The sequence below is a fragment of the Stylophora pistillata genome, chromosome 13, assembly GCF_964205215.1.
Source record: "Stylophora pistillata chromosome 13, jaStyPist1.2, whole genome shotgun sequence".
NCBI classification, from domain to species: domain Eukaryota; kingdom Metazoa; phylum Cnidaria; class Anthozoa; order Scleractinia; family Pocilloporidae; genus Stylophora; species Stylophora pistillata.
In genome coordinates, this window is record NC_142531.1 from 6,824,592 (window position 1) to 6,850,000 (window position 25,409).

General features: G+C 40.0%; 3 protein-coding genes and 1 long non-coding RNA gene across 4 annotated transcripts in view; 3 read left to right on the top strand and 1 right to left on the bottom strand.

The window, feature by feature from the left end:
* Nucleotides 1-3,653: 3,653 nt before the first annotated feature.
* On the top strand, nucleotides 3,654-5,057 carry LOC111344807 (uncharacterized protein K02A2.6). The gene has a single exon (XM_022952069.2). It carries the CDS (start codon nucleotides 3,654-3,656, stop codon nucleotides 5,055-5,057), a length of 1,404 nt encoding a protein of 467 aa, XP_022807804.2.
* Nucleotides 5,058-14,259: 9,202 nt separating this feature from the next.
* LOC148717427 (uncharacterized) lies at nucleotides 14,260-19,535 on the top strand. Its single transcript, XM_088743385.1, has 2 exons — nucleotides 14,260-17,229; nucleotides 17,984-19,535. The coding sequence occupies exons 1-2, from the start codon at nucleotides 14,382-14,384 to the stop codon at nucleotides 18,076-18,078; spliced, it is 2,943 nt and encodes a 980-aa protein (XP_088599511.1). The 5' UTR covers nucleotides 14,260-14,381; the 3' UTR covers nucleotides 18,079-19,535.
* Nucleotides 18,439-21,733, bottom strand: LOC111345599 (uncharacterized). Its single transcript, XM_022952881.2, has one exon. The coding sequence runs from the start codon at nucleotides 21,259-21,261 to the stop codon at nucleotides 20,494-20,496; it is 768 nt and encodes a 255-aa protein (XP_022808616.2). The 5' UTR covers nucleotides 21,262-21,733; the 3' UTR covers nucleotides 18,439-20,493.
* Nucleotides 21,734-22,651: 918 nt separating this feature from the next.
* Nucleotides 22,652-25,409, top strand: part of LOC148717428 (uncharacterized) — a 3,059-nt gene continuing 301 nt past the window's right edge. The window contains exons 1-2 of the long non-coding RNA XR_015994724.1: nucleotides 22,652-23,276; nucleotides 24,594-25,409. The exon at nucleotides 24,594-25,409 is cut by the window's right edge and continues 301 nt beyond it. This is a non-coding gene — a long non-coding RNA (uncharacterized LOC148717428). The remainder of the gene's footprint in view (nucleotides 23,277-24,593) is intronic.

The following is a 25,409-nucleotide window of genomic DNA, read 5'->3' on the forward strand; positions in this document are numbered from 1 at the left end:
GTGTTTCTCTGAGTAACGGAGGATTTGTCTGCGAAATTAAGTCAACGGGTTCGCTTTTCACACTTTCCGGTTGAATTTTACGCAGAGCAACGTCTCCAGGCACAATATCCTTGTGAAATCCTAAGTTTATTGTCGGCATCCCCGATTTTGACAAGGGCAACTGTTCGGACTTCACGTAAACTTCGCTGCCGAAGTATCTGATCGGCTCGTCGTGGAAATGTTCGGTCCTTCGTCTGAGCAAAGGCATCAACAAGGCCACAGAAATGAGCAAACCTCCCACTGAGAGAACAGAAAGCCCTGCTATCACAAAAACGTCTATGAAGGGATTAATTTGGCTCAATTCATGTCTTTTCTCTGATGTTAAATGAGTGTTTCTACCTATGGGTTCCTACCTTTAGGCCAATCGAAATGAAGAAAATAACCATACAATCACTTGAACTGATCTAAAATAATTATCCTCATAGCTCATTTAGCTCACACGAATTATTGTTATACCCGGAGACCTAATGGGCTTCCCTTCTCTCAACCCACACTGCGAAAATTCAAGCTCTCCCATCAAGTTTGCCCATACTATCTGTTATATGGCAGCATTTCCCCTTTTAAGTGTCTTTGTAGCCGACCTCCTGTACAAGCAGGTAACCAGTCAATAGACATTAGGCGGGCTATTAATTGTTTCTCAAGGGTGGATTGGAAAGATTGCAGGTTAGAATGACAATCTACTCCATGAGAGAAAAGAACGTGAGTGGTGTAATTTCATTAAAGCAGTCGCTCAGAGTTCCTCCAAATCTCTTGATATTGTCGACAAGTAGTGTAGTTTGTCAAGGCACGTGCACAATGTTCACGAGTATACTTTAGTCACGGGACAAAACTAGGTCATGTGATAAAATATTTGCCTCCCAGCCGTGTTTGTTGGAAAAAGTTTCTTCAGTATAGAAGATCATTAAGTAGGGGCTCATACATGTATTTTAATCATGGAACTCGTGATGAAGATGAAATGTAAAAAAAGACTATCAAAATCTTAAGATAGATCAAGGCTTATGCCTTTTCTGGTTTCATTGAGTTATAGAGTTCAAAGTTGGTAAAACATGATGGTGGAAGTAGAGGATCATGTATCTTTTAGAGAACCTCAATCTATATATTGACTGATACATCAACCTTTTGTATGAATTTCCCATCCTAAAACAGGGGCTAGACAGGTGTATGACTATTATAGCATGGGTTTCCATGCATATGGAAGCCATTAATTGCTAACTTCATATTAACTCGTAATTCATTGTGGGGTCCTTCTCCCCTCTCCCAGCCAGTACCCATATTTACATCTGGAAGAGTTCAAGGTTGAAGCACTTTGACAGTTAAGTATCTTGCCTAAGAACACAATGCAATGATCCCTGCTAGGGACCAAAACTGGACTGCCTAATCTAGAATACAGTGCACCAAATATTATTTCTATATCATTTTACAACTGGAAGAGTTGAAGGTTGAAGCACTCAGACAGTTAAGTGTCTTGCCTAAGACCACAATGCAATGATCCCTCCTAGGGACCAATACTGGACTGCTTAATCTAGAATCCAGTGCACCTATCATTATTTCTAGCTTATCTGTTTATTTTTTGTGGCGTGTCTGTAAAGTTGCTAATTAGCTAAGAACATTTGACCACGTTAAATAAAGGTTATTGAGTTGTATTGGCCACCCTTTCTCCTTTGCTCCTTTTGATTGGAGTGGAGTGAATGGGGTCAATTTAAAAGGGTGGACCCCTTATATCATTGCATTACCAAAGGCAACTAAAGGCAGCCTAAGCCAACATGAGGCGATTTAAGCCGACTTTCAAAAGGTCCCAAAGTAGGCCTGACGATATCAAATTGCACTGTGATGTTTACTGACACATACTGCACTGTTATTTTTTCAGGAAATATATTACTAGTCGAATGGGCCATGAAGATGAACAGCCCCACAGATATTGGAAAGCTGGCTTTGGACTAGGAAGGAATAAATCAGAAAATTAAGGAAAAGGTTGTTATAGGTAGAGAAAAAATTTAAATGATAGCAGTGAAAAACTCGAGAACTTCTAAACTGAATCTTAAAGATGTGCAACCACAATGATAATTAATGAATCAATCTTTAATATAACAAGACTGAGACAATAGGAATTTCTTGGGCACAAAAAATTAACTTTCTTATAGTTTTTTTTCTCGTGTGTGAAAAATATAACCAATTTAATTGTTCAAAAGTGAGAGGCAGATAACCAATGATTAGCTTACCAACCAAATATGCCCTGAGGTCAGCAGTCAAATTTTTCTGCTCTTTAGATGCAAGGGGTGCACATGTAGTAATTTGATTTATTGATTAAGTGTCTTCATTGAATCATGAAGGAAGATTTGTCAGAGATTCCCTGAGTCTTGTTCAGCAGTATGAAAGAAGGCATGAACTGTCACAATCAATTTCATTTTGTAAATGGACTTGACTAAAAAAGCACTAAAGTTATCCTTATCATTGACATAGTTTAAAAGAGAGTGATGGGCTCCTGTCATCTAGATTGCATCCTTTTGTTTTGGGCACAAACAACCTTTTAGAACAAAGGATGCCTTGATTCATATCAGGAAATCCAGTGTAGATACAATTTTCCGGGTAAAATTTTCAATGCGCAATGGTGTTTTCTTTCAGTCAAGGTGGTTACAGTGTACCAATTGACATATTATGAGTAATATTTGAATAAAGCATTAAAATCAAGAATTGATATCATGATTACATCATCGCTCACTCAGAGTGAATAAACCTTTTTCAATGAATAGATACTCCTGAAGGACTAAAGGAAAACCAAAAACAACAATAACATGATACATGTTTTGCTGCAGACAAACAATTCTGAACTTAAATATTGTAGGCACACATTACTGTGTGATGGATGTCCTCCCCTGTGGTGGGATGGGTGGGTTTACTGGGCCCGCAGTAATTGGCGCAAGCTGTTGCGGTGTCCCTGCCTGTCGGCGAATCTAATAAACTAAGCGTCTGCCATGTGGAGCATCAGTAGGCTTTGAACTATGCCAACACGTACTTGGACAAGTCCTCGAGGGATGTCATGATGTAAGAAACATTGCTGATGACATTCTCGTCCACGGTATCACTAAGGAAGAGCATGACAGATCCCTAGAAAATGTGTTGCTACGGCTCCAAGAAAAAAACCTGACAGTCAACCCAGCTAAGTGTCTATTTGGCGTCCCGGAACTGAACTATTATGGATTTCACATCTCAGCACAAGGCGTATCCCCCGACAAGGATCGAATACACGCAATCAAGCACATGCAGCCACCCAACACAGCCACGGAAGCAAGAAGCTTTCTGGGATTAGTAAATACCGTCGCCCGTTTCCTTCCAAACCTAGCTGCTATGACAGAGCCAATACGAAGGATCACACACAAAAACTGTCCGTGGTCTTAAGGCCCAGAGCATCTGAAGCCTTTAACAAGCTGCGTGACCTCATATCCAGTGACACGGTTCAACCCCATTTTGATCCCTCCCTCCCCACTCAAGTACGCCATGATGCTTGCAAGATTGGGATCGGTGGCGCCTTGACTCAGAAGCACCCCGATGGTTCTATCCGGCCCTTTGCGTATGCAAGCCGCAGTCTATCACCCGTTGAACAGCGCTACAGCCAGATGGAAAGAGAAGCCTTATCAGGAGTATGGGCATGCGAGAAGTTTCATTTTTACATCCACGGCAGCCAGTTCGACTTAGTAGGAGATCACAAACCGCTGGAAGTTCTCCTCAACGGTCGTGGGAACCCTTCACCGAGAATTGAATGTTGGCGTTTACGGCTCCAAAACTACAGCCCACGCATTGTTTACCAACCTGGCATCCAAAATGCTGTCGACTTCCTTTCACGCAAACCCGTCCCTACCAATACACCCAGAGATCCTCTTGAGGACTACGTTAACTCCATTATAGTTGATTCCCTTCCTTCTGCCATCACTCTTCAGGAGCTTCTTGTCGCTTCCGAATCTGACCCCACCTTGAAGATAATCAAGGAGTGCCTGGACACTGGGAGCTGGTCAGCTGCACCCGCGCCCTTCGCTGATCTAAAGGAAGAACTTTGCCAGAAACGCGGTATTCTTCTCCGAAACAATCGTATTGTGATTCCAGAAGCGTTACTCCCACACTTTCGTCAATTAGCACATGAGGGGCACCAGGACATCACTAAAGTTAAACAGCATCTCAGACAACGAGTCTGGTGGCCTGGCATTGATACTCAAACAGAGAGATATGTGTGCGAATGCCTTGGTTGCCAAATCGTTGGCCCAGCTCCTCCTCCAGAGCCTCTCAGAATGACAGATCCACCAAAGCAAGTGTGGCACACAATTCACATTGTCTACTGTGGCCCATTCCCATCAGGAGAGTATCTCTTTTTTGTAGTTGATGAAACGTCAAAGTATCCAGAAGTCCATGTTACACACTCAGGTTCTGCGGCCACAGCGATTACGCACCTTAATCAAATGTTCGAAACACATGGTATTCCTGAAGTCATTACATCTGACAACGTCCCCTTAGGCTCAGAAGAGTTCAAAGCATGGTGCACACAGCTTGGTATCAAGCATCGCAAAATTACGCCCCTTTGGCCAGCTGCTAATGCCCAAGTAGAGCGATTCAACAAAACCCTGGAGAAGACTATTCGAATTGCTACTGTAGAAAGAAAGAACTGGCGCTCGGAACTGTTTGTGTTCTTAATGAATTATCGAACTACTCCTCATTCCTCCACTGGGGTCTCACCCGCATCCTTGATGATGAATCGTCACATCAGAACCAAGATTCCCTGTCTAAATCTCCCTCGCACTTCAAATCTTGTTCATATTGCCTGCGCCAATGACAACTTGAGAAAATCAGAGGCAAAGGCATATATGGATAAACGTCACAACGCCTCCCCTTCCCACATTTCCCTGGGAGATCAGGGTTTCCTGCTTCAGAAACATCAAAACAAGCTCACCACAAGATATGACCCTAGACCCTTTACTGTCTCAAGAAAAAGGGAGTCAGCGTCGAACTTGCAAGAGGACAGGCACGATTGATTAGGAACTTGTCCATGGTCAAAAAAGTTATTCCCTCGTCGAGGGGCACTGAACCCGTTAAAAGACTTGCTCAAGTAGGGAGCATTCCTAGTCATCGGAGTGTTTCAGTAAGGAACATGGAACATGTTGGCAGACCTTTCCGAGAACGGCGTGTTCCCCAATATCTTAACGACTTTCTTTTGCGCTAGGACGTAACTTTCTGAAATGACTGTCTAAATAAGTTTCATTGTGAGCCTAGCTTGGTTTATTACTACTACCGTTGTTTCCTGCTCTGTGTTTGCATTTATGCTTTCTTAGGAAAGGGGGATATTGTGTGTACGCATTGCGCACCTGGAGTGAAGTGCGCAGGTCATAAGTACATGAGAGAAGGAATAAAGTTGCGTTTGCTTAACACCCTGAGTTACTGATTCTGCTACAGTAGTTAGAGCCAAAGATTCCAGTTACAAAGCTTGCTGGCTTGTGTTTATCGTTTTTGCTTGTGGCCCGACCTTTATTTCTTAAAATGATTTTTGTGCTCCTGTGATTTTTTTTTGGGGGGCTTTTAATTGGTAAATTGCAGTTACAGCCAGAGTGTTGACTTGTATCTTTAACTCCCAAGATCTGATTATTAATTCTCCCCTCTGGATGCTACACATTTCCTCGTGAAATAGTAATGAGAATTTGGAGATAGATCAAGATAACAGCATCTACTTGAATAGAGTAGTTTGAGAACTCTCATAACGTGCTTGCTGAACAATGTATGGACAAGGGAGAAGTTTTATGTTTATCATTTCTGGGAGTTAAAGTACTTAAAGGGTTAATCTTCATGCTGTACTAGAGGTTGTTTCCTGGCACTTTCACAACCTTTTTAAAACTTCCATACTCTGTCTATGTTCCATCAAAATTGTATGGGGCAAAAATTACTTGCTTTACTGGGTATTGAAACAAATTGCTCTCCAGAAAAAATCTTGATGTTGTATCTGTGGTACTCACTCTATTAATGTCTTTTATCTTATTACCAGTAAAAATTGATTAACTTTACAAAATCAAAGCAATTCTCTTCCATCGCAACATCTCTATATAACCTCCCAATATGAATCAAAGTAGCTGTTTAGAAAGATCTCCTGTTACAGCACTGTAATAAAACTGACAATGCCTATAACTTTTGTACCTGATTTTAAAATCGACAACGACACTGTGGCTCCTGAAAAATTTAGCAATCATGGTCAAAAAATATTTGTGCTTGCAGTAACTCTTATTAATGATTCGATGATCAATTCAATATAAAACCAGAACAACAAAAGTTTGACAAATATATCTATCCTGAAACATTAAGGAGCAAAGCAGGCTGATTTGACTTCTATTAAGCAGAGATATACACCAGAAAGGTATCCAACAGAGAAACATAAAGTTGCCAGCTCTAACAGTGCAAGTAACTTAAGCAGCAGAGACAGAGATGACTTTCAAGAAGCATTTCAACCATTAAACTGCCTTGCTGAACAACAAAAAAGTAAATCCTTCAAAGAAATGATTCATGCCATTCATAAAGGCATAATTAATTCAAGTGACAGTAGCAAAGATCTCACTCTGGAATATCAATCATTACATAACCCTGACTTGTATTTTGATACTCTTAATTTACCTAGGGAAAGTAAAAAATTGTATATTTGGAAAAAATCCTTCACATCTCATTCATTTGATTACTCTATAAGAACTCAGAGCTTTGGGAATATAGAGAAATTGATAGATCTCAAATACCAAAGTTTGGGAGAAAAATTAAAACCATGCATCACCTTGAGCAAGTTAGGCATTTTGTTCTTAAATAATGGTTTTCAAGAACCAATTGTCATCTCCTGTGATCTCCAATCTGGTGAGACCTACATCACCTGAGGAAACCATCACCTCTGGGTAGCCATTAAAGAGGAATAACTATGCATAACTCGTTTAATTCCTAAGTGGTTATCACCAAATGGATATTGCGTTTTCCAAATTTATGTCAAACGAATAATTAACTCCCAGAACAATTAGGATTGGCTGTCACACAAACTACATTCAGCAAGCAATAAAAAAGACCATCTTTCAATTTTAACATATTTATTTATATTGATATACACACAATTACTTGTATTTGATGATGAAATTTTTTCTTATACAAATACAGAGAAAAAAGTGTGATCATCTAATTTCTTCAATTGTCCTGGCCAAATAAACTTAGAGAAAGAGTAAATGTATTTAACGTACAATACATATGTAGATATAAGATTCATGAAGTGCAAATTCAGTTCTAAAAATCTTTAGTATTACAGTACTGTAGTTTCAGTATGAGGGTTCACCTACAAATTTTAAACCAAAGCTTTAAAATAAGAGTGTAATTATGTACAATAGAGAAGAGACTGTAAACCACTTTGTTTGTTTTTTGTTATGTTTTCCTCCATTTCAGTAATCACAAACCTTTCTAATGATTAGAAAGAGAGAAAGTTGAGAGGGACAAAGTATACTAAGCTAGTTAGAGGCCCTTTAGTTTAAAGTAAATTTTTCCATAAATCAACCCTTTACACTAGCATCAAAGTTGATATTCTCCACACTCTTCTCTAAACAATTCCTTTGGTACTGACTAGGAGAATCTGTTGGACAATCAAAGCTTCTCAAGTTTGCAATCATTTCCTTTATTCTCATGATTTTAATGAATAATTCAGCATTATTACTGTAAGGAGAAATTAGATGCTGATCACTCTAACAGTTTAAAGTTTAAAACAGAGCATGACTAATTATAGTGAGAAAAAGAGAAATCACACCAATAAATAGATCGTTCAAGCTCAGCGTAAGACAGTAATTGAGACTGAGAAAAGTACTACATGAGAATTCCTTCTGAATCATCAGTAGTTTTCTCCTAAGATTCTCCCTTATCCATAATAGGGTTATCATTCCACTAGTAAGCATCAACAATTGTTGGACGTAATCTCCTTACATTATGCTGAAAGGACTAGATGATGATTCTGAGAAGATTGTATCTTAACTTTACCAACTGAGACATTTTGGAGCTTCGTTATCATTATCCTGCACTACACCTTGCCATTCTATGGTTGGCATGAGAACGGTATGGATCTACTCCAGGAAGTAATGGACCTTTTCCAAGATTGCCTCGGGAATTCTTTCATGACCGCATGCTCAACTTGACGTCATAAATACATTGAAGACTTCTATTCCAGACGTAGTCTCCCTGACGAAATCCCGCCGCAACTGACAAATGCTTAGAACATTACGGAGCTGCACTGACTAGGATGGTGAACTTTGGTGTGGGTCGTCACACGGGGGCGACCCTAAAAGCAGGAACGGTGGAATGGCGGAATGGCGGAAAATGACCCCAAATCCCAATACCTGAAACGGTGGAAAATAACCCCAAATCCTAAAACCGGGAACGGCGGAAAATGACCCCAAATCCTAAGACCCGGAACGTTGGTAAATGAGCCAAAATCCTAAAACACGGAACGGATGACAAGGCGTGTTGCACAAGTTCTGTACAAAGACAGTCAAGCGCTTGGCTCATTCATTCCCACTACGATAACGCGCGTGACCAAACTTAGACTAGCGTGAGAGCAAGAGAGGTTTGCATGGGGTCACGCGCGTGGAAATTTCTCATGGCGTGAGAAGACAAAAGAAAGCCGACAAATTAGTTAACGGACGATTAAGTGATAATTTAGACCAAAGAAGTTCAGATATTGTATCGCTTGTCCTCTTCTTAGTTTTCTTTAAGGTTAACTGAATTTACAAAGGCGTAATGATTTAGAATGTGCAGTTAATTAAAGGTGAAAATCGTACGTATACAACGCCTCGATTGATTTATTGGGAATTGATTGTTAGGCAATGAATGAGAAACAAACCGAACATCCACAGTATGATATTACACATTACGAGAAATAATAATTTTTTCTGGTATTGACTTAATATCCGCGGAAGTTATCCTCCTAAGGGGAAATTAGTGTGGATACACTTGATTTTTATTTGGCTCTCTTGATCCCTTGACTTGCCTATAATTCCTTCTTTTAGGCTTTAGGGTAATTTCCCAACCCGGTTCCGTCTTTTAGGAGTTGCCGCTAGCAAATGACTAGAAAAAATGGGGTCAAATCCAAGGGAAATTGGGTTTTGTTCGAGTAAGTCCGAGTAAGGGGGGTTTCGAGTTCACCGGGTTCTTGTTAACGAGGTTCTACCTACAGGATCTACTCTCACTATGCTAATTAGACGAACTAATGAAATAGCCTCTTTTCTGTGCAGAAAGTTTTTTCCCACGCTTGTGACCCCCTGCAAACCTCTCTTCCTCTCACGCCAGTCTAAGTTTGGTCACGCACATTATCGTTGTGGGAATGAATGAGCCAAGCGCTTGACTGTCCTTGTACAAAATTTGTGCAACATGCCTTGTCATCCGTGCCGTGTTCTAGGATTTGAGTTCATTTTCCGCCGTTCTGTGTTTAAGGATTTGGGGTCACTTTCCGCCGTTCCTGGTTTTAGGATTTGGGGTCATTTTCCGCCGTTCCTGGTTTTAGGATTTGGGTCATTTTCTGCCGTTCCGGGTTTTAGGATTTGGGTCATTTTCTGCCGTTCCGGGTTTTAGGATTTGGGGTCATTTTCCAGATTTTAGGATTGGGGTCGTTTTCCGCCATTCCGCCATTCCACCGTTCCACCGTTCCTGCTTTGAGGGTCGCCCGCGCCCGTCACACGGAGAGTATAATGAACCGAAGACAGTATACACGTTGTTTCGAAAGGAAAGGAAACTTTGAAGAAGCCATCAATATCCCTACGAAAGCAAAAAAAGTCGCTGACACTGGCCTAGAAGAGGATCACAGGTGGAAGATTCTGACTGAAACTCGGTAGGCTCTTCTTCATGATTGCATTGGAAAAGTAGAAGACGCAAAAGAAATTGTGAGGAAAGCATTTGAATTGAACGAACGACTAAGCCAAGCAATAACTCAGCTATCGAACCAAAAAGAGATCAAAGAATTCCTTGACCGTCATCCAGAGCTCAGCTGTGTTCTAATCAGACCCGGTGCTTGACAGATAGAGATCCCTGGCCGTGATGGTTTTCTTCTAAGAGTTGAACTACAATTGAAGTTTAACTGCAGTTGAGCATAAATGGCGATCTCTGAGTATTAGACTGAATTCGTTTTAAGAGTCTATATTAGCGTTCAGTGAGAAATGACAAAATGCCCTTTTCAAGGTCTGTAATAGACTTTGGATAGAGAGGTTGAGATTTTGTGTCAAACTGCGTGTCAGCGGACGACCTCATTAGTTGCATAAACGTAAACAATTGCAATGCATATTGATTACGTAACATTTCCATGATGTGAGATTTATGACTCTCTCCTATTTGGGTAAAACTGACCTGTTCATTTCGACTAACTAATTTCACATCTCATCAATTTCAAAATTAAGATAAATATCCTACACTAAAAACGTTTAATATTTTTAAAGAAAAGGTCGTAAATTGGATCGAGTTTCAAGATATCGTGTAAATTCTAGCTTTTAGTCACTAAATATTCTATACAGTGTGCAAAATCTGAACTTTATGATCGAGTCACAGTCTGAAATGGCTTCGTTCAGTATTCATAGTATGAACGGTCAAACAAATAAACTACGTTTTATGAAATACTTAAGCCACATCGTGAGGATACTTTGCCGATCAGCGCGACTGCTTTAAATTAAAGAAAGTTATTGACTCTTGAAAACAATGCAGACGTTAACCTTACATTTGATTAGCAAGAACTTCCCACTAAAACCCCTTTACGATTCCCGTGAAGCATTTTAACCGTATTCATTTACATTTTCCTAGAAAAGCAAAAGAGATGACGATGGACTCTTTAAATATTTAGCAGTTTATTACAACGTAAATGTTTTATATTTGGATAACAAAGGTTTTAATATTGAGGACGATCGAAATTCTACCGACATATTATCCTTTACTTGTCATGACTGTTTTCCTTTTCTTTTGAGGTAACTTTTCCTTTGAGGTATCTTTACTGGTTTCTCAGTTAACGTTAGTTAATGGTTTTCACTTTGAGCTTTACATCATATTGGCCCGCATGATATTCGAGGCAACGTGTATTTTATTTATGGTGTGGTTTCTAAGAATTTGTCGTCATGACAATTTGCCTTTACTCCGTCAAGTTTCCGAGAAAAACCGCAGGAATTTATTGTGAAACACGTATCTCTCTGAACTCCTTTTCATGATCAGTAAATACCGCACTTGAAAAATGAATATTTTACTTCATTATCTTACTGAAAGAGACAATATTACAAGTAGAACGAGAATAACATTATTATTAAAGATCTTGAATCTCCAACCGTGCGTAACAGCTAAACTGTTAGGAGAGACATAATTATGCAAAGTATAGTGTCAGCTTTCTGGGAAAACTGGAACAAACTCATCATTAACTCAAATAACAAACATATGAAATACATATATATGAACTGCGGTTATGAAACGTATATGTGCACGATCCATCGCAGTAAAGCACTATTTAAGCAATAGTGAATATCAGACCTGAAAAAAATTCAGGCCTGTACGGGATTCGAACCACTGACCTCTGCGATACTAGTGCAGCGCTCTACCAATTGAGCTAACAAGCCAACTGGGAGCAGACCATCAAATTAATTCGACATAAGCCCGTAAGATGATAAATCAAACAACAAACATATGAAATACATATATATGAACTGCGGTTATGAAACGTATATGTGCACGATCCTTCGCAGTAAAGCACAATTTAAGCAATAGTGAAAATCTATTTTCACTATTGATTTTAACTATTGCTTAAATAGTGCTTTACTGCGAAGGATCGTGCACATATACGTTTCATAACCGCAGTTCATATATATGTATTTCATATGTTTGTTGTTTGATTTATCATCTTACGGGTTTATGTCGAATTAATTTGATGGCCTGCTCCCAGTTGGCTTGTTAGCTCAATTGATAGAGCGCTGCACTAGTATCGCAGAGGTCAGTGGTTCGAATCCCGTACAGGCCTGAATTTTTTTCAGGTCTGATTTTCACTATTGCTTATCTCCAAGTTGGAGGGGTATTTAGCAAACGTAACCTCTGATAAGTAAGGGAATTGATCTCTGTTCAGATCAGTTGCGTTCTTGTCGATAGCCGGCGGTTTAGAGAAAATTAACATCTCTGTTATGTAAAAGTGATTACTCACAAGATTAATTTGGATTGACTCCTTTCCAAGGCAATATACCAAAGATTGCCACTTTTTTTGACAATGTCACAAGCAAACTCGCCGAGCTGCTTAAATTTTTCTCGGGAGACCAACCAGTGACTTGAAAATCGCATCTGCGTTACCTGTTTATGCTTGATAGACGTTTTCTCCTCTCCAGGAGATTTTAAAAACTTTTTGCATTTCAAATATCTTTCAGAGGAGGGTATCAATTTTTACTTATAATTTTGATTTGATGAGTAACGTCATGCACATGAGGTTTAGTATTTACGGTGACCGCGGCTAAATGGCTTAGAGGTACTATACTAGGTATTGTATGGGGTGAATAGACTGAATAACATTTTCACCACGAATAGATATAATGTCTAGTTTATTTGGAGTATTAGGAGACTTAAGCAGGCTTTCGGGATTATTGCCAATAACAGGTTCTTGGCGAAAAATGACTCAAAAGTAATCAAAAATACAACACCATCGCACAATAGATGTTTTGTTTGTATCGTTCATTTTTGATAACCATATACAAACTAGAGCATGGGTTATTTACTTGCTTAAGTCATTAAAGATTGATACGAGACTCTCAATGTCTCATGATCCTGCCTTAGATCGTGAACCTTGAGTTATTCGAGAGTTACAACTCCAGTTATATCGCCTCCCAGTTAGCTCAATTGGTTGAGCGGAAGGTCGAGGGTTCGAGACCCGGCCGGACCAACACTTAAGGCCTTAAAATAACTGAGGAGAATGTGCTACCTTTCTATAATATCAAGAAATAGAAAGACATTCTTGTATTCTCGAATAAGGACGAATAAACCGTAGGTCCTGTCTCGTTCATCTATTAATTAGTTAATTTGGTTAGACAGGAGACGTTAAAAACCCACTCACGAGATTACTGTGATGTGGTCTGGCCTGTTTACTCGAAATTGGGGGCATTTGTTAGATTTGCCTCCATTCATTGTAAAATACTACAAGCACAGTATTGTAAGAACGGCCCTCAAAAGCCCTATGGGAAGTGGTAAATTGTCGACCTATGTTACGAGACCTCCGTATCTTCCTAACTTGCAACATTTCTCGGAAACGTACTGGATTCTAAGAATGCTTACGATCGACATATTCTGGAAAACATGTATTCCCCTCGAAATCCCAAAATAATATGATGTTACGTCATGGGTCGTATCGTAAATCTTTTCGTTTCTATGGAGGCGCCTCCTTCATCATCATTTTAAAAAATTATTATAAAGGCGCTCAGGAATCATGACTTTGAGTACAGCTATAGTTCAAACTCTAGATTCTTTTCCGCATGCAACAAAGGAAATAGGAGACCGCACGCAGGCTAACCAAAGTGTGACGTGGAGCTAACACGCCATAACTGGATAGCATCCCACATCATTGTACGCAAGCAGTAAATTCCAGAAAGGAATCGATACATATCATTTCAGGACATCCATTATTCTAACTTTATTTCATCATTCAAGTTTCCGAAAAAATCCGCAATGATTTGTTATCAGTAGTCCAAAAATGTGTCTTATGTTCTTTACATAATTGAGAAATCACAATTGTCAATAATATGCACCTATCGATTTAGTGGGAGGGCCAGACGGGAAATATTTGGCTCGAGGTCATCACGTACGGACCGAGCGCAGCAAAGTCCATGCGTCATACACGAGAGCTAAATATTTTCCCGTCCAGCTCAACCTAACTCAGTCGCGATAAGCATTTTTCATATGACCTCTAAGTTTTGTTTCAACTTAAAGAGGACAAAATAGACTGGTGCGCGCGAGAAAAATACAAAAAAGTATACAATAGAAATAATCCCTTCATTTTACGAGTCGGAACAAGAAACTCACAATTCATCGAAAAACGTGACTTATTTTCTCTTATTTGTTTACTCAGTGTGACTCATTGCCTGCTTATAAATTCGTCATCGAATCTTTCCTAGAATTCCCAGAATTGGGAAATTTCCCTGTTGACCTCTTATAAATTCGTCATCGAGTCTTTCCCAGAATTGGGAAATTTTCCTGTTAACTGGTTATAAATTTCGCACAGAAATCGCAATTCGTGGTTATCTGAAGACAAGCTAACGTTCTGTCCTTCTCTAAACGAATTTGTTCTTAAAGAGCTTTAAACAGCAAAGATAATGGCTAGCACAGTCCCTTCTTTTGTCTCGTCTGGCTCTTCTGTGTACGATGTATCAGAGGAAAAAACGAACGGCACGAAGCTGATACGACTGCTGGTTGATGTAGGAACACACGTTCTGCGCAGTTTATTACATTCTGTCTACCAACCAGATAAATTACAAGTCGTATTAAACAACAATAAGGCAAAGCTTAAAAAACTGAAGTCCAAAGGTGTAATATTTCAAAACCAGTGGAAAATGTTGTTTCCTGCCTCAGGTGATCCACCGGATTCCGAAAAGTTCGACATTACACTTTTACATCTCTTGCTTCGTGAAGTTTGCCACCTTACGCCGCCTTCAACAGGATGGCACAATAAGCCTGCAAAAGATGATAATAGCCTCGCGGCAAACATTTCTTGCATCAAATATTTCCGAAATGAGCTGTGCCACAGCGTCTCTAGCGGAATTCCAAACGCTGAATTCGAGGACAAGTGGAAAGAGATAGTATCTTCTTTAGAAACAATTGAGATGTATGTTCAACGGAAGAGACACGTAGAGAAAATGGAGGCACTAAAGAACGATCCCATTGATCACGACACGCGGCAGCGTTTAAAAGAACAAGCTGGGATATGGAAAGAGATGCAGGAACGAGAAAAGATTGACACGACGATTTTCAGCCCCCACAGCTGTTTACCGGACAAAATATCAGAAGAGAGTATATTTGGCCGTGACCAAGAAATAAAGGAAGTCAAAGATATGGTTGAGAGTGGAGTCGCTGTTGTCCTGATCACTGGTGGACCAGGATTTGGAAAGACAACTGTGGCTAAACGAGTGGCTCATGAGTTAGCAAAACCAAAGAGGGAAAGAACTGTGCTGTTTTGTAGTTTACTAACAAAGACGAATTTCAACGAGGTGGCCGTGGAAATGATCAACTCGTGTGGTGCAGTCAGCAGGCAAGTAACAGAGAACCCAGGGCAGTGGCTTAAAGACTGGAGTAAAGGAGTCCAAAACAATGTCACATTTGTTCTAGACAATGTCGATGGCGTCCTCGAGTCGAGTGATCGAACATTATTTATAAGCATTTTATCTGACGTAAGAAGGTTATCAAGGCAAAAGGTAACATTTGTCGTAACTGCAAGGAAAACATTTGGGGATCCCAACTTGCAGTCCCGCGAAGTCAGGTTGGACCCTTTGTCCACCGAAAAGGCGAGAGATCTCCTAATTTCTAGGGTGCAAGTCTATGAAGATGCTCCACCGAACCTTTCCAGGGCAGATTACATCGCCAACGATCTATGTGGTTGTGTTCCTTTGGCACTTTGCATTGTTGGATCGTTGCTTTCAGACTATTCTGAAGAAACGCTCATAGAAAGCCTTGAGAAGGAACCATTAGCAGTTCTAGAGGACGACCAAGAATCTGTAGAAAAGGCCATTAAGACCTCGTTTGACCTTTTGAAGAAACCCGAGCAAGAGGCTTTCATTCTCCTGTCTTTGTTCCAGGGTTCGTTTGATCCAGATGCTGCCAAAGCTGTGATGAAGGCTCCCTGTTCGAGCATCGGCACTTTACCTATTTCCGTCCTTCGCTCCTTGAAGAACAGATCTCTTGTGGAGAAGCTGTATTCCCGCAGGTATCAGATACATCCACTCATTCATGCTTATGCCAGAAAGATTAGTCAAGATCATGAGTATGCCAACCTCTTGGCAATGGGCGAAAAGTTGGCCTGTGTCCACTTCATGTCTCGCCTCTCGAACAATGCTGATATTTACTGGAGTAAGGACAACTGTAGAGATGCCCTTGTATCGTTTCAAGAGGACAAGTACAACTTCGAGTATTTTCTCACATTCTACACCCAAGGAAGGGAAAAACAGGACAAAGAGATCGTGTGCGACAGTGAACCGTTCCTGGACAGTCTTCCTCAAAAGTGCATGTATTTGGAAAGATGTCTTCATCCAAGGTTTTACACAGAGGTCCTGGAAAGGTTATCGAAAACATTTGACTCAAGAATCCAACCAGTGTGTGCAGTAGATCTTTTGTGTCTTCTTGGCAACGAGTACAAGAGGAAAGGAGAGCAAGAGAAGTACCAAGAGGTCATGGAAGAAGCGGAACAAATTCGTGTGGCAAATGATGCTGCATTTGCGGCGAAACCGTTATCAGAAGTTTATTTTCACAACAGCAATGCTCGCTTCCTTTCAAGTAAAAGAGATTTTAAAGAAAACAGACGTATTCAAGAGGAAACTGCAATGGCTTTGAAGGTATCCGATGAGCAGCTTCATGATCACCCGGAAAAAGCAGCAACTCTCTACCTTTCAGGAAATACTTCAAAGCGCAGTAAGCAGTATGATAAAGCCAAAGAACAGTTGAAAGAAGCGTTAGAACTCTTTCAGAGAAGCCTTGGGAAACATTTTATGACTGCTGAAACCCTGAAGGCCATTGGAGACCTTCACTTCTTTCTTGAAGAAAAATCCGAGGCCGACTTTAAAATCTGCCCTGAGTATTATAAGGCCGCTTTGGAAATGTTCGACGACCTCGGAGTGGGAGGAAGCAAAGAAAGCATCTTGACTTTAAAGAACTTTGGAATTTGTCACACAAAAAGTGGAAACTTTGAGGAAGCAATGAATCTACTATCGAAAGCAGAGCAGGTTTCCGAACGAGAGTTAGAAGAGAATCACACTTGGAAAGTCTATATAAAGACTTCACTGGCCTTCTTGCACGATGAGATGAATAACTTAGAACAGGCGATAGACGTAATGCGAAAGGGACTAGTGATGGGCAAAAAACTGAATCTACCCATAGACAAGATGAGAGACAAAGACAAAGTTCGAAAATTTCTAAGTCGGTATCCAGAGAAGTTCCCCGAGGCTGACTTGTCAAGTACGTAAATATAATGTTTTAAAAGTGTTTGATTTTTTAACTAGTTAATTAGTTGATCCATTTAAAGCAACGCTGCAAGTGCAGCTCCTGACCAAGAGTGGAAGGAGATTTCCAAAAACTGACCGCGCTGTTTTGTATTAGGCCGCCATCTTAGATTTGCTAACTGGGGAGGATTGGGGCGAGGAAATATTTGCCGAGGGGAAGGAAAAAATACGCCTGCCCGCAAAGCCTATTTTTTCCTTCCCCTCCCTCTCCCCCGTTGCCCATTTTTCCACTTAACACCTACTCCCTCGGCGCCCAAAATACGCCGGCACTGCAGGCTACTGTTTTGTATGAAGGGAGTAGGGTCCTAGCATCACACTCAAGTACACAGTTTGCAGAGGTACCTTATAAGCACCAAAAGTTCAATCGGAAACGTATTGTATACTTCACATTTAAAAGTTTATTTTGCAGGTCAGAACTTTAACATCGACAACTGAAGGTATCAACGCTCTTTATGGATCAGTGTGGATAGAAATGTCTTTTATTTGCGTCCTATCTTTTCCTAAAAATTCCCTCACCTCTTTGCAAAAAAATTTTAGTTAAGTTTAAACACCTCTGAAAACACAGTCACGCATGTCGAATTTATTTTAAATTACATTTGTGAAAAAAGGTTATCGTGATCATTTTTTTCGCTTGGTGAGAAGAAAATTATACCCGTATCAAATTTCACTGTGATGATTTATTATACATACTGCTTTTGTTAATCTTTCAGGAAATGTCGAGAGTCGAACAGGCCATCAAGTCGAACAGCCCCACAGAAAGTGGACAGCTGGCTTTGGAAGAGGAAGGAATCAGCCAGAAGACTAAAGGAAAAGATGAGCAAATCATTACGACTATGAGTTAATCTTTGAAATGACTGCTTCTATACTAATCGAATTTATCGTAATTTTTCGTATAACATAACCAAAGTAAAGCGCGCGCTCTGATTGGTCAATTTAGCGTCCCCCATTTGCCCATGGGTGTACGCTGCTGACGTGAGCAAATGCAAAGACTATTTTTCCGCGCGCGCTTGTTTTTTCTGGTCGCGTAAGATTTGTTAAATAAAAGGGAACTCGTTAGCTACAATGTATCAATGTTATGTTATAAAACAAATGGTAAACACCACAGCGTACACTATTGAGTTATGGATGCACGCGGGAGGTTGCTAAGCACGAAAGAAGCGTAAGAGTTGCTCGAGGCGATAGCCGAGAGCGACTCTAGCTTCTTGAGTACGCTGTGTGTTTACCATTTAGTGTACGCTGTGGTGTTTACCATTTGTTAATTATTTCGCAAGGGAAGATAACGATACAACAAGAGAAAATAAGAATATTTTAGACACAAGCAATAAACTCTTTGTGTAGGGTTTTTCATCTCTTGTGAAAAATATAGCCAATTTAATCATTCTAAAGGGAGAGCCTGATTACCAAAGATTAGCCTACTAATTATATATGCTCTGAGGTGAGCAGTCAAATTTTGCTTCCATTTCGTTGCAAGGGGTGCACGTCGGGAGAATGTAATGATCTTTTATAACTCGTGAGTTGTTTAAGTAAACGCATAGTCAACAACGCCATTGGTAGAAGACCGGAAGAGGCTGGTGAGCTCCTTTTGACTAAAATTGCACCTTTTATTCACATAAACAGTTTTTTTTAGATCATAGAAACAAAGTATTCCTTTGTGGCTTAGCATTGATTGGTATCAGAAAATCCAGTGCATGCTATAATTTTTCCGTTGAAATTGTCTAGTGTAAGAGAACAATGCACAATGCAGTTTTGTTTCAGTCAGGTGATTATAGGACCTTGACTTGTGATACAGAGAACCGCGACCGACTTCTGTCAGTGTGCCTTGCGCTAGTCAGGACTTAAGGCTGTATCGTTTCATTGTATTCTATACTTTTTGAAAAACAGATTCCGTGTTGTTATGCGTTCCTTCAGTAATACGGTGGAATGCCACTGACTCGAACTCGGCTAACTCGAACCCCCGCTCTCAGTAACTCGAATAAGGTCCGATTCCCTTAATCAATTTTTTTCATCCATTTACTATCAGCTAACTCGAACTTCTTCTAACTCGAACCATTCTAGTTTCCCTTGGGAGTTCGAGTTAGCCGGGTTCTATTGTAGATCAGAGATGACGTCAAAGTGTAATAAGAACAAAAAAAAAATGGCACACGAGGCGTTACCACAAAATGCGTTCAACAGTCGAGTTCCTTTTTAAGGAAATATTCATTTCTTACAAGTAACTTGTAAGCTCTGAAAAGTGAATGATGAAACATTGTCTCTTAGTCTCCACTTCTTTCGATTTCTGGGTTGTTTTATTTCTTTTGCTCCACTACTTAAAATTTCATAGGCAGGTCCTCTCTAAGTTAAGTCTCATGGTAACCAGTTTTTATAACACGCAAGCTGACTGCACGAGCGCGCTTGTGTTATCCCATAAGGTCGAAAGCTTAAACCTCGTACCTATTCGACTTATCTTTACCCTTGAACGCAGTAAAAACCCGCATACAAGAACATGTGGATTAAGAACGCCCAGGCTGAAATTTGGTAAAAAACGGAGCACATATATAAGAACACATTCAGCCTGAAAATTGAAAATTGTTCTTATATATAAAAACTCTTCCCTTTTCAGTTTAATAGAACAAACAGTGTCTGTAGCTTTACTGTGGTATTGCACTAAGATCTCTGTAGAAATGCTAGTAATTTCACTTGCTGTGTATAGCAAATGTACAACAACTGTATTTGGAATTAATTTTCTCTCAAAGTTATGTATTTCATCATAGTTTGTAAATCCCTTACATTTTTTTAGAAGTAAAAAATTAAGAACACTTCAGAACACTTTCAGACTGATTTCACCTAAAATACCCGATATATAAGAACCCAATCAGCCTGAACCCCGAAAGTGGGTGTTCTTGTAAGCGAGTTTTTACTGTAGAGCACCTAATAAGTTATCGTAACCCATATACAAGCAAAGCGATTGTTTTAACTATTTAGTTTTTATGCCTCATCAAAGAAGGACTCAATGGGGTTAACTAATAGCCGGCCTTAAAACGGCCAAACCGATTTAACCATCAGGCGTAAAAATTGACAAATTTTAACCCTTAGTCGTAAAAAACGTTAATCTTAAAAAAGTCTCTGGTGACCATTATGGAAAGATAGTAACCGTTAGCCCGGCGTTAATCGACCAAAATTTTAATCTTTAGCCATATAAGCCATCATCCCATTTAGACCCTCATCGAAGTGTTTCTCTGAGTCAAGGAGGATTTGTCTGCGAAATTAAGTCAACGGGTTCGCTTTTCACACTCTCCGGTTGAATTTTACGCAGAGCAACGTCTCCAGGCACAATATCCTTGTGAAATCCTAAGTTTATTGTCGGCATCCCCGATTTTGACATGGGCAACTGTTCGGACTTCACGTAAACTTCGCTGCCGAAGTATCTGATCGGCTCGTCGTGGAAATGTTCGGTCCTTCGCCTTAGCAAAGGCATCAACAAGGCCACAGAAATGAGCAAACCTCCCACTGAGAGAACAGAAAGCCCTGCTATCACAAAAACGTCTATGAAGAGATTAATTTGGCTCAATTCATGTCTTTCCTCTGATGTTAAATGAGTGTTTCTACCTATGGAGGGTTTCTGCGGGACCAAAAATCCCATAAGAATTGCTATGACTCCAATGATTAACAAAACACAGCCGAACGCAACTCCCCAATTGCAGCCGTCGAGCGATTGTGATTTCCTTGCGCGTAAAGGGGCACACTCGCAACAAGGCTCGTGCTGAGGTGTCGGGTCGTACAAATGTTTGTGGTACCCTCGTATGAGACCAAATCGTGTGCCGTAGCTACTGTCTGTGTAATGATAATATGGAGGTGGTGCCCGAAAATTTCCATAGTGTGCGGCGTGTTGAAGATACATGGGAGCGTTCGGTGCATTGTTCAAAGTATTGCGGTGGTCCGAATAAAAATCGGCAGTATTCGCCGCATAGTTCGAAGCTGGCTTACATTTTTTTCGATGATCAAAGGCCATGATACAAGTTTCGTCTGTAGTGATTTTCCATTATGAAGTTGCCGTATTTAGAATTATCTCTTAGGGCGTAATTTGTATCGCTTTTCGCACAGTTGTCGGAGTTAATCCACAGAAAATTGTCAGGCTGGCGATGATATAGTTCCTGAGAGTTTTTGCCACCGTCGATGATAATCCTATCCACATTTAGCTCCTCTCTACGATTTTCTGGATCGTCTCGTGGATTATAAGGACTAGAGAAATTAAACAATCAGGATTTTATCGGCGATGAACACGAACACAAAAACGTCGTCAGGATATCTTAAGAGAGGAATTACAGTCCTCCTTTTCTAACAAACCGATCGAAAGAGCCAAAGTGTCTGCCTAACTCGAGAAACAAGTCCTCAATTTTGAATATAGTTTCTTTTTTTCCTGATATATGACAAGGACTGATGGTCGAGCGCATCTCCATAGCGCCTTCAAGCCCTCGCTGGTATTTACCCGCAGAAAGTTGAATAATTCATCGTAATATTTTAATCTGATGTCGAGGATACTGGATTGTGATTGGTTAGTCGAAGGTCAGACAAAAGCTTTATTTGAAGACTTTTGTTTGAATTGATGGTTGCTCAGTTAAAAAGAAATAGACTGACAAAAAAAACTAATTTGTATTTAACTTTGCCTGTGAAATTTAAATTAGCGACAGATAAATGCAACATTTTTTCGTTTTCAAGTGCCTTGTATCCACTAGTACAGAATGCCTTTCTAACCAAAAAGCAATTTTGCTCAAAATTTGCCTATTCGTTTCAGAAGTTTATTTAGGTGGATAAATTCAGGAAGTGAATTAAAAGCAACATGAAAAAGAAAAAAAGTGTTCCTCATGCAAACACAAGAGATTTTAGACATGAATACTAAAAGTGCGCATAAATGTAACAAGTTTACTTCCATTTGCGTTCAACCGTGAAGCGTGAACGTTTTTGCGTGCATGTCTATTTTTCAAACGAGACAGTTTCCCACACAACCGACGATTGGACCCATGAAGATGTTTCGTTTGGAGCACGAAACTATGAATAGTTAAAAAACGGTCACGCTTCACGGTTGAACGCAAATGGTAGTAAGAGGAAGAAAATATCTGCATTTTATCAAGAGCTGAGCGGCCGAGAAGTAAGATGGGTAGGGGGGGGGCGGGCAGTGAAAGGATGAGGGACGGAAGGGGACTGTTAGGTGGTACCGACTGTTATATATTAATTGCGGTTATTTCATTTATCAGTCCATGAAAAGTCCATGCTCTGATGGCTTCTCAACTATCCTCGCTCCCTTTCAGTCACAATCGCCCGTCAGGTAATCGCAACTCCTCCTCTCCCCCCCCCCCGCCGTGGGAATTTAGGTGTAATTATTTATTCTCATATTAGAAGCTGGATTATTTTGCTGACAACTGAGATGAACTTCTTAAGTTTTTGTTACGTGTACAAAAAATATCTCGAGATTTCTTTATCAACTGAAAGAGTAACGCGTGAACATCTCGACCGTACCCAAAATCGTTTGGCCATTTTTCGCGTTCTTTCACGGTAGAACACAGAGATCAAGCAGGCAATTTCATTGAACGAGGGCTTCAGCGTATTTTCACAGTATTTCATGAGACAAGGACATAAAGATTACGAGTTACGAGAACATTGGCGGAAACAACGATTTTTTAACCATTTTCTTTTACTGAATTTTACCTCAAATTGCGATCGTGGGAAATTTTTTTTTCGCACGTCTCACAACGTTTGCAAACGAGTTCTTCTATTGGCGCCGATCTGAGGAAGGGACCGAGGGAGGGATATTCAACACAGCAACTGAACTGAGCGACACGCCGTCGTATTCTCTGTTATTTGGTAGCTCCCAAGACATAATATTTTACCATCACCTCAGAACGTTACTGGGAACTAGATCTTCGTCGAATGAGCCTTCACAACGATACAGCCAGCGACTTCTATGATTCACTCCCTTTCCCGCCGCCTACATGTTACGATGAAATTTTTCGCCACTGCTAAAACAAGGTATGTGTGCTCCTTCTTCTTCTTAACTGCACTGCTGTTGCCTTCAAGTGGTAGTGTAAATGATATGTTTTCGGGTTGCTTTAAGACACATGAGAATTTGGCAGTTAATACTATTATTCCTACCATACATTTCTTTTAAAAGATGCAACACACAGGATTGCAGTGTCAATGCACTGTGGTATCTCTCTCTTCTGATTAAGTCTGTGTATCGAACAACTTAGAAACGGTTCAGATGCAAACGTTTTAATTTTGATTGTAGTACAAATAGAAAAAGCGTATGATTTGAATTGACGCCCAGCATGAAGCTTAAATGAAACTAAGGCCTCACTTATATGGTTTCGGGTACCCGAGACAATCCTCCCCCCGAGACAACTCTACGGAGCGTTTATTTGAAATTTGACATCTACTAAGTCTCGTTCGGCCAGGCCAGGTTCTATATTCGATAGAATGGTGTATGACAGGAAAGGATTAACTGTAATATGCACAGGTTCTGGTTACAGCATGCGCACGCATTTTCTGTTTGCGTTGTCTCGTCTCGGGTGAGCGAGACGAGGTGTTTACATGAGAAAAAGTTGTCCCGCCTGTCAGGGTTACCCAAGACGATTTTCAAACCTCATGTAAACGGGCGGCTGAATTTTGTAATGGGTAACTCGGGTCGGGTTGTCTTGGGTACCCGAGGCCATGTAAAAGGGTCTAACGATGAGTTTTAAATCAAAATGCAGGGGCTCGCATGTATTTTCTTTTATTTTTTTCAGTCATCTTAGTCAACAAGACAATACATTTGTGTTTATTTACTCCAAATTAAATAAGTAATCTAATTTAACTTAAAGCTTGTCACAGAAAATTTACAACATCAAAACGCAACGTTTTAAAAACTTATTAAGTGAAATACTCAATTCGAATTTGGCACTGTAGTCGGGAATTCTTAATGGCAACAGAGTTTATGGTGCAGCATACAAATTGATGAAAAGCTTTTGTCACGCAACGTACCTTGTCATTTATTATTGAAAGGCAGTCTGTAAGAATACGATTGGGGCAAGTTGGTAAAATAGTTTTTTTGTCCAATTTTTTGACGCAAGACTGCTTCACACAACTGATTACTGTTAAAGATTTTTTCGGCTGTCACTGTTGTTTAAAATTTTTACTATTAAAACTCTTGTAAGGTTGTTTGTGTAGAGTTAACAAACGGGAAAGGTTTTCCACTGTAGTGTACTAGGATATACAGAACTACTAAATAACATCGTGTTGTTAAATGAAGGGGCGTTTAAAAGGTATGATTCTTAAAGCCAACTTGACATCGAGTTTGCTCATTTCAAGGAAAATGGGAATGTAAGTAAAATTGATTAGGCTTAGAAATTGGTGCCGCCGTTACTACTTTTGGTGGATGTCACGCAAGGTCACTTATTGGAATCAAGATTCAAAGACAAATGAGACAGAGTACTTCATAATCTTCTTAAAAGTGCCGCTTTTATGGAAAATCTACTTTGGGAATGTTCTCTGCCAAAGGTAAAAGCATAGCACAAGAAATAAGAAAATAGGAAACTCGGAAAATATTGAGGAATAAAGTTACAGGTGCTCGTAAACCGCAAGTCTATAAAAACGAGGACAGCAGATGGCGGACGGTGGAAAACAGAAATCATATGAAGTATAAAATATTCAAAATGACTTCACCATGAGTCGAAACATCTTGGGATTACTGCCAGAAATCCGTCGAAAAGAGATCGGAAAGTTTGTGCATAGAAAAAGTGAAATACATGGGTGCGCGGGGTGTGAAATTCAAAACACTGACATTATTCGAAACTTTCTGGGAATATTCCAACGAATTTCTTACAGTAAAGCGAAGCTGTTCCTGCTTATAATTACCTAATTTTTTTATTTTTTTTTTTTTTTTGTTCCTTCCTCCGTTCGCAGTCCGCGGTTCTCATTGAGAATCTCCTTGATTCTCACACATTTTACCATTTGCTGCGGTTCGTAAAATTGCAGCAAATTCATGTTTTCACGGTTCACCGAAGGTTTGACAGTTGCTATGGCAACATCAGAGTTGAGAACACGTGCTGGCGGGATTTTCCTGAGGGAAATCATTCTACACTGGCATCACTGCAGCCTTCGGGTTCTTGTTTAATTTCATTTACT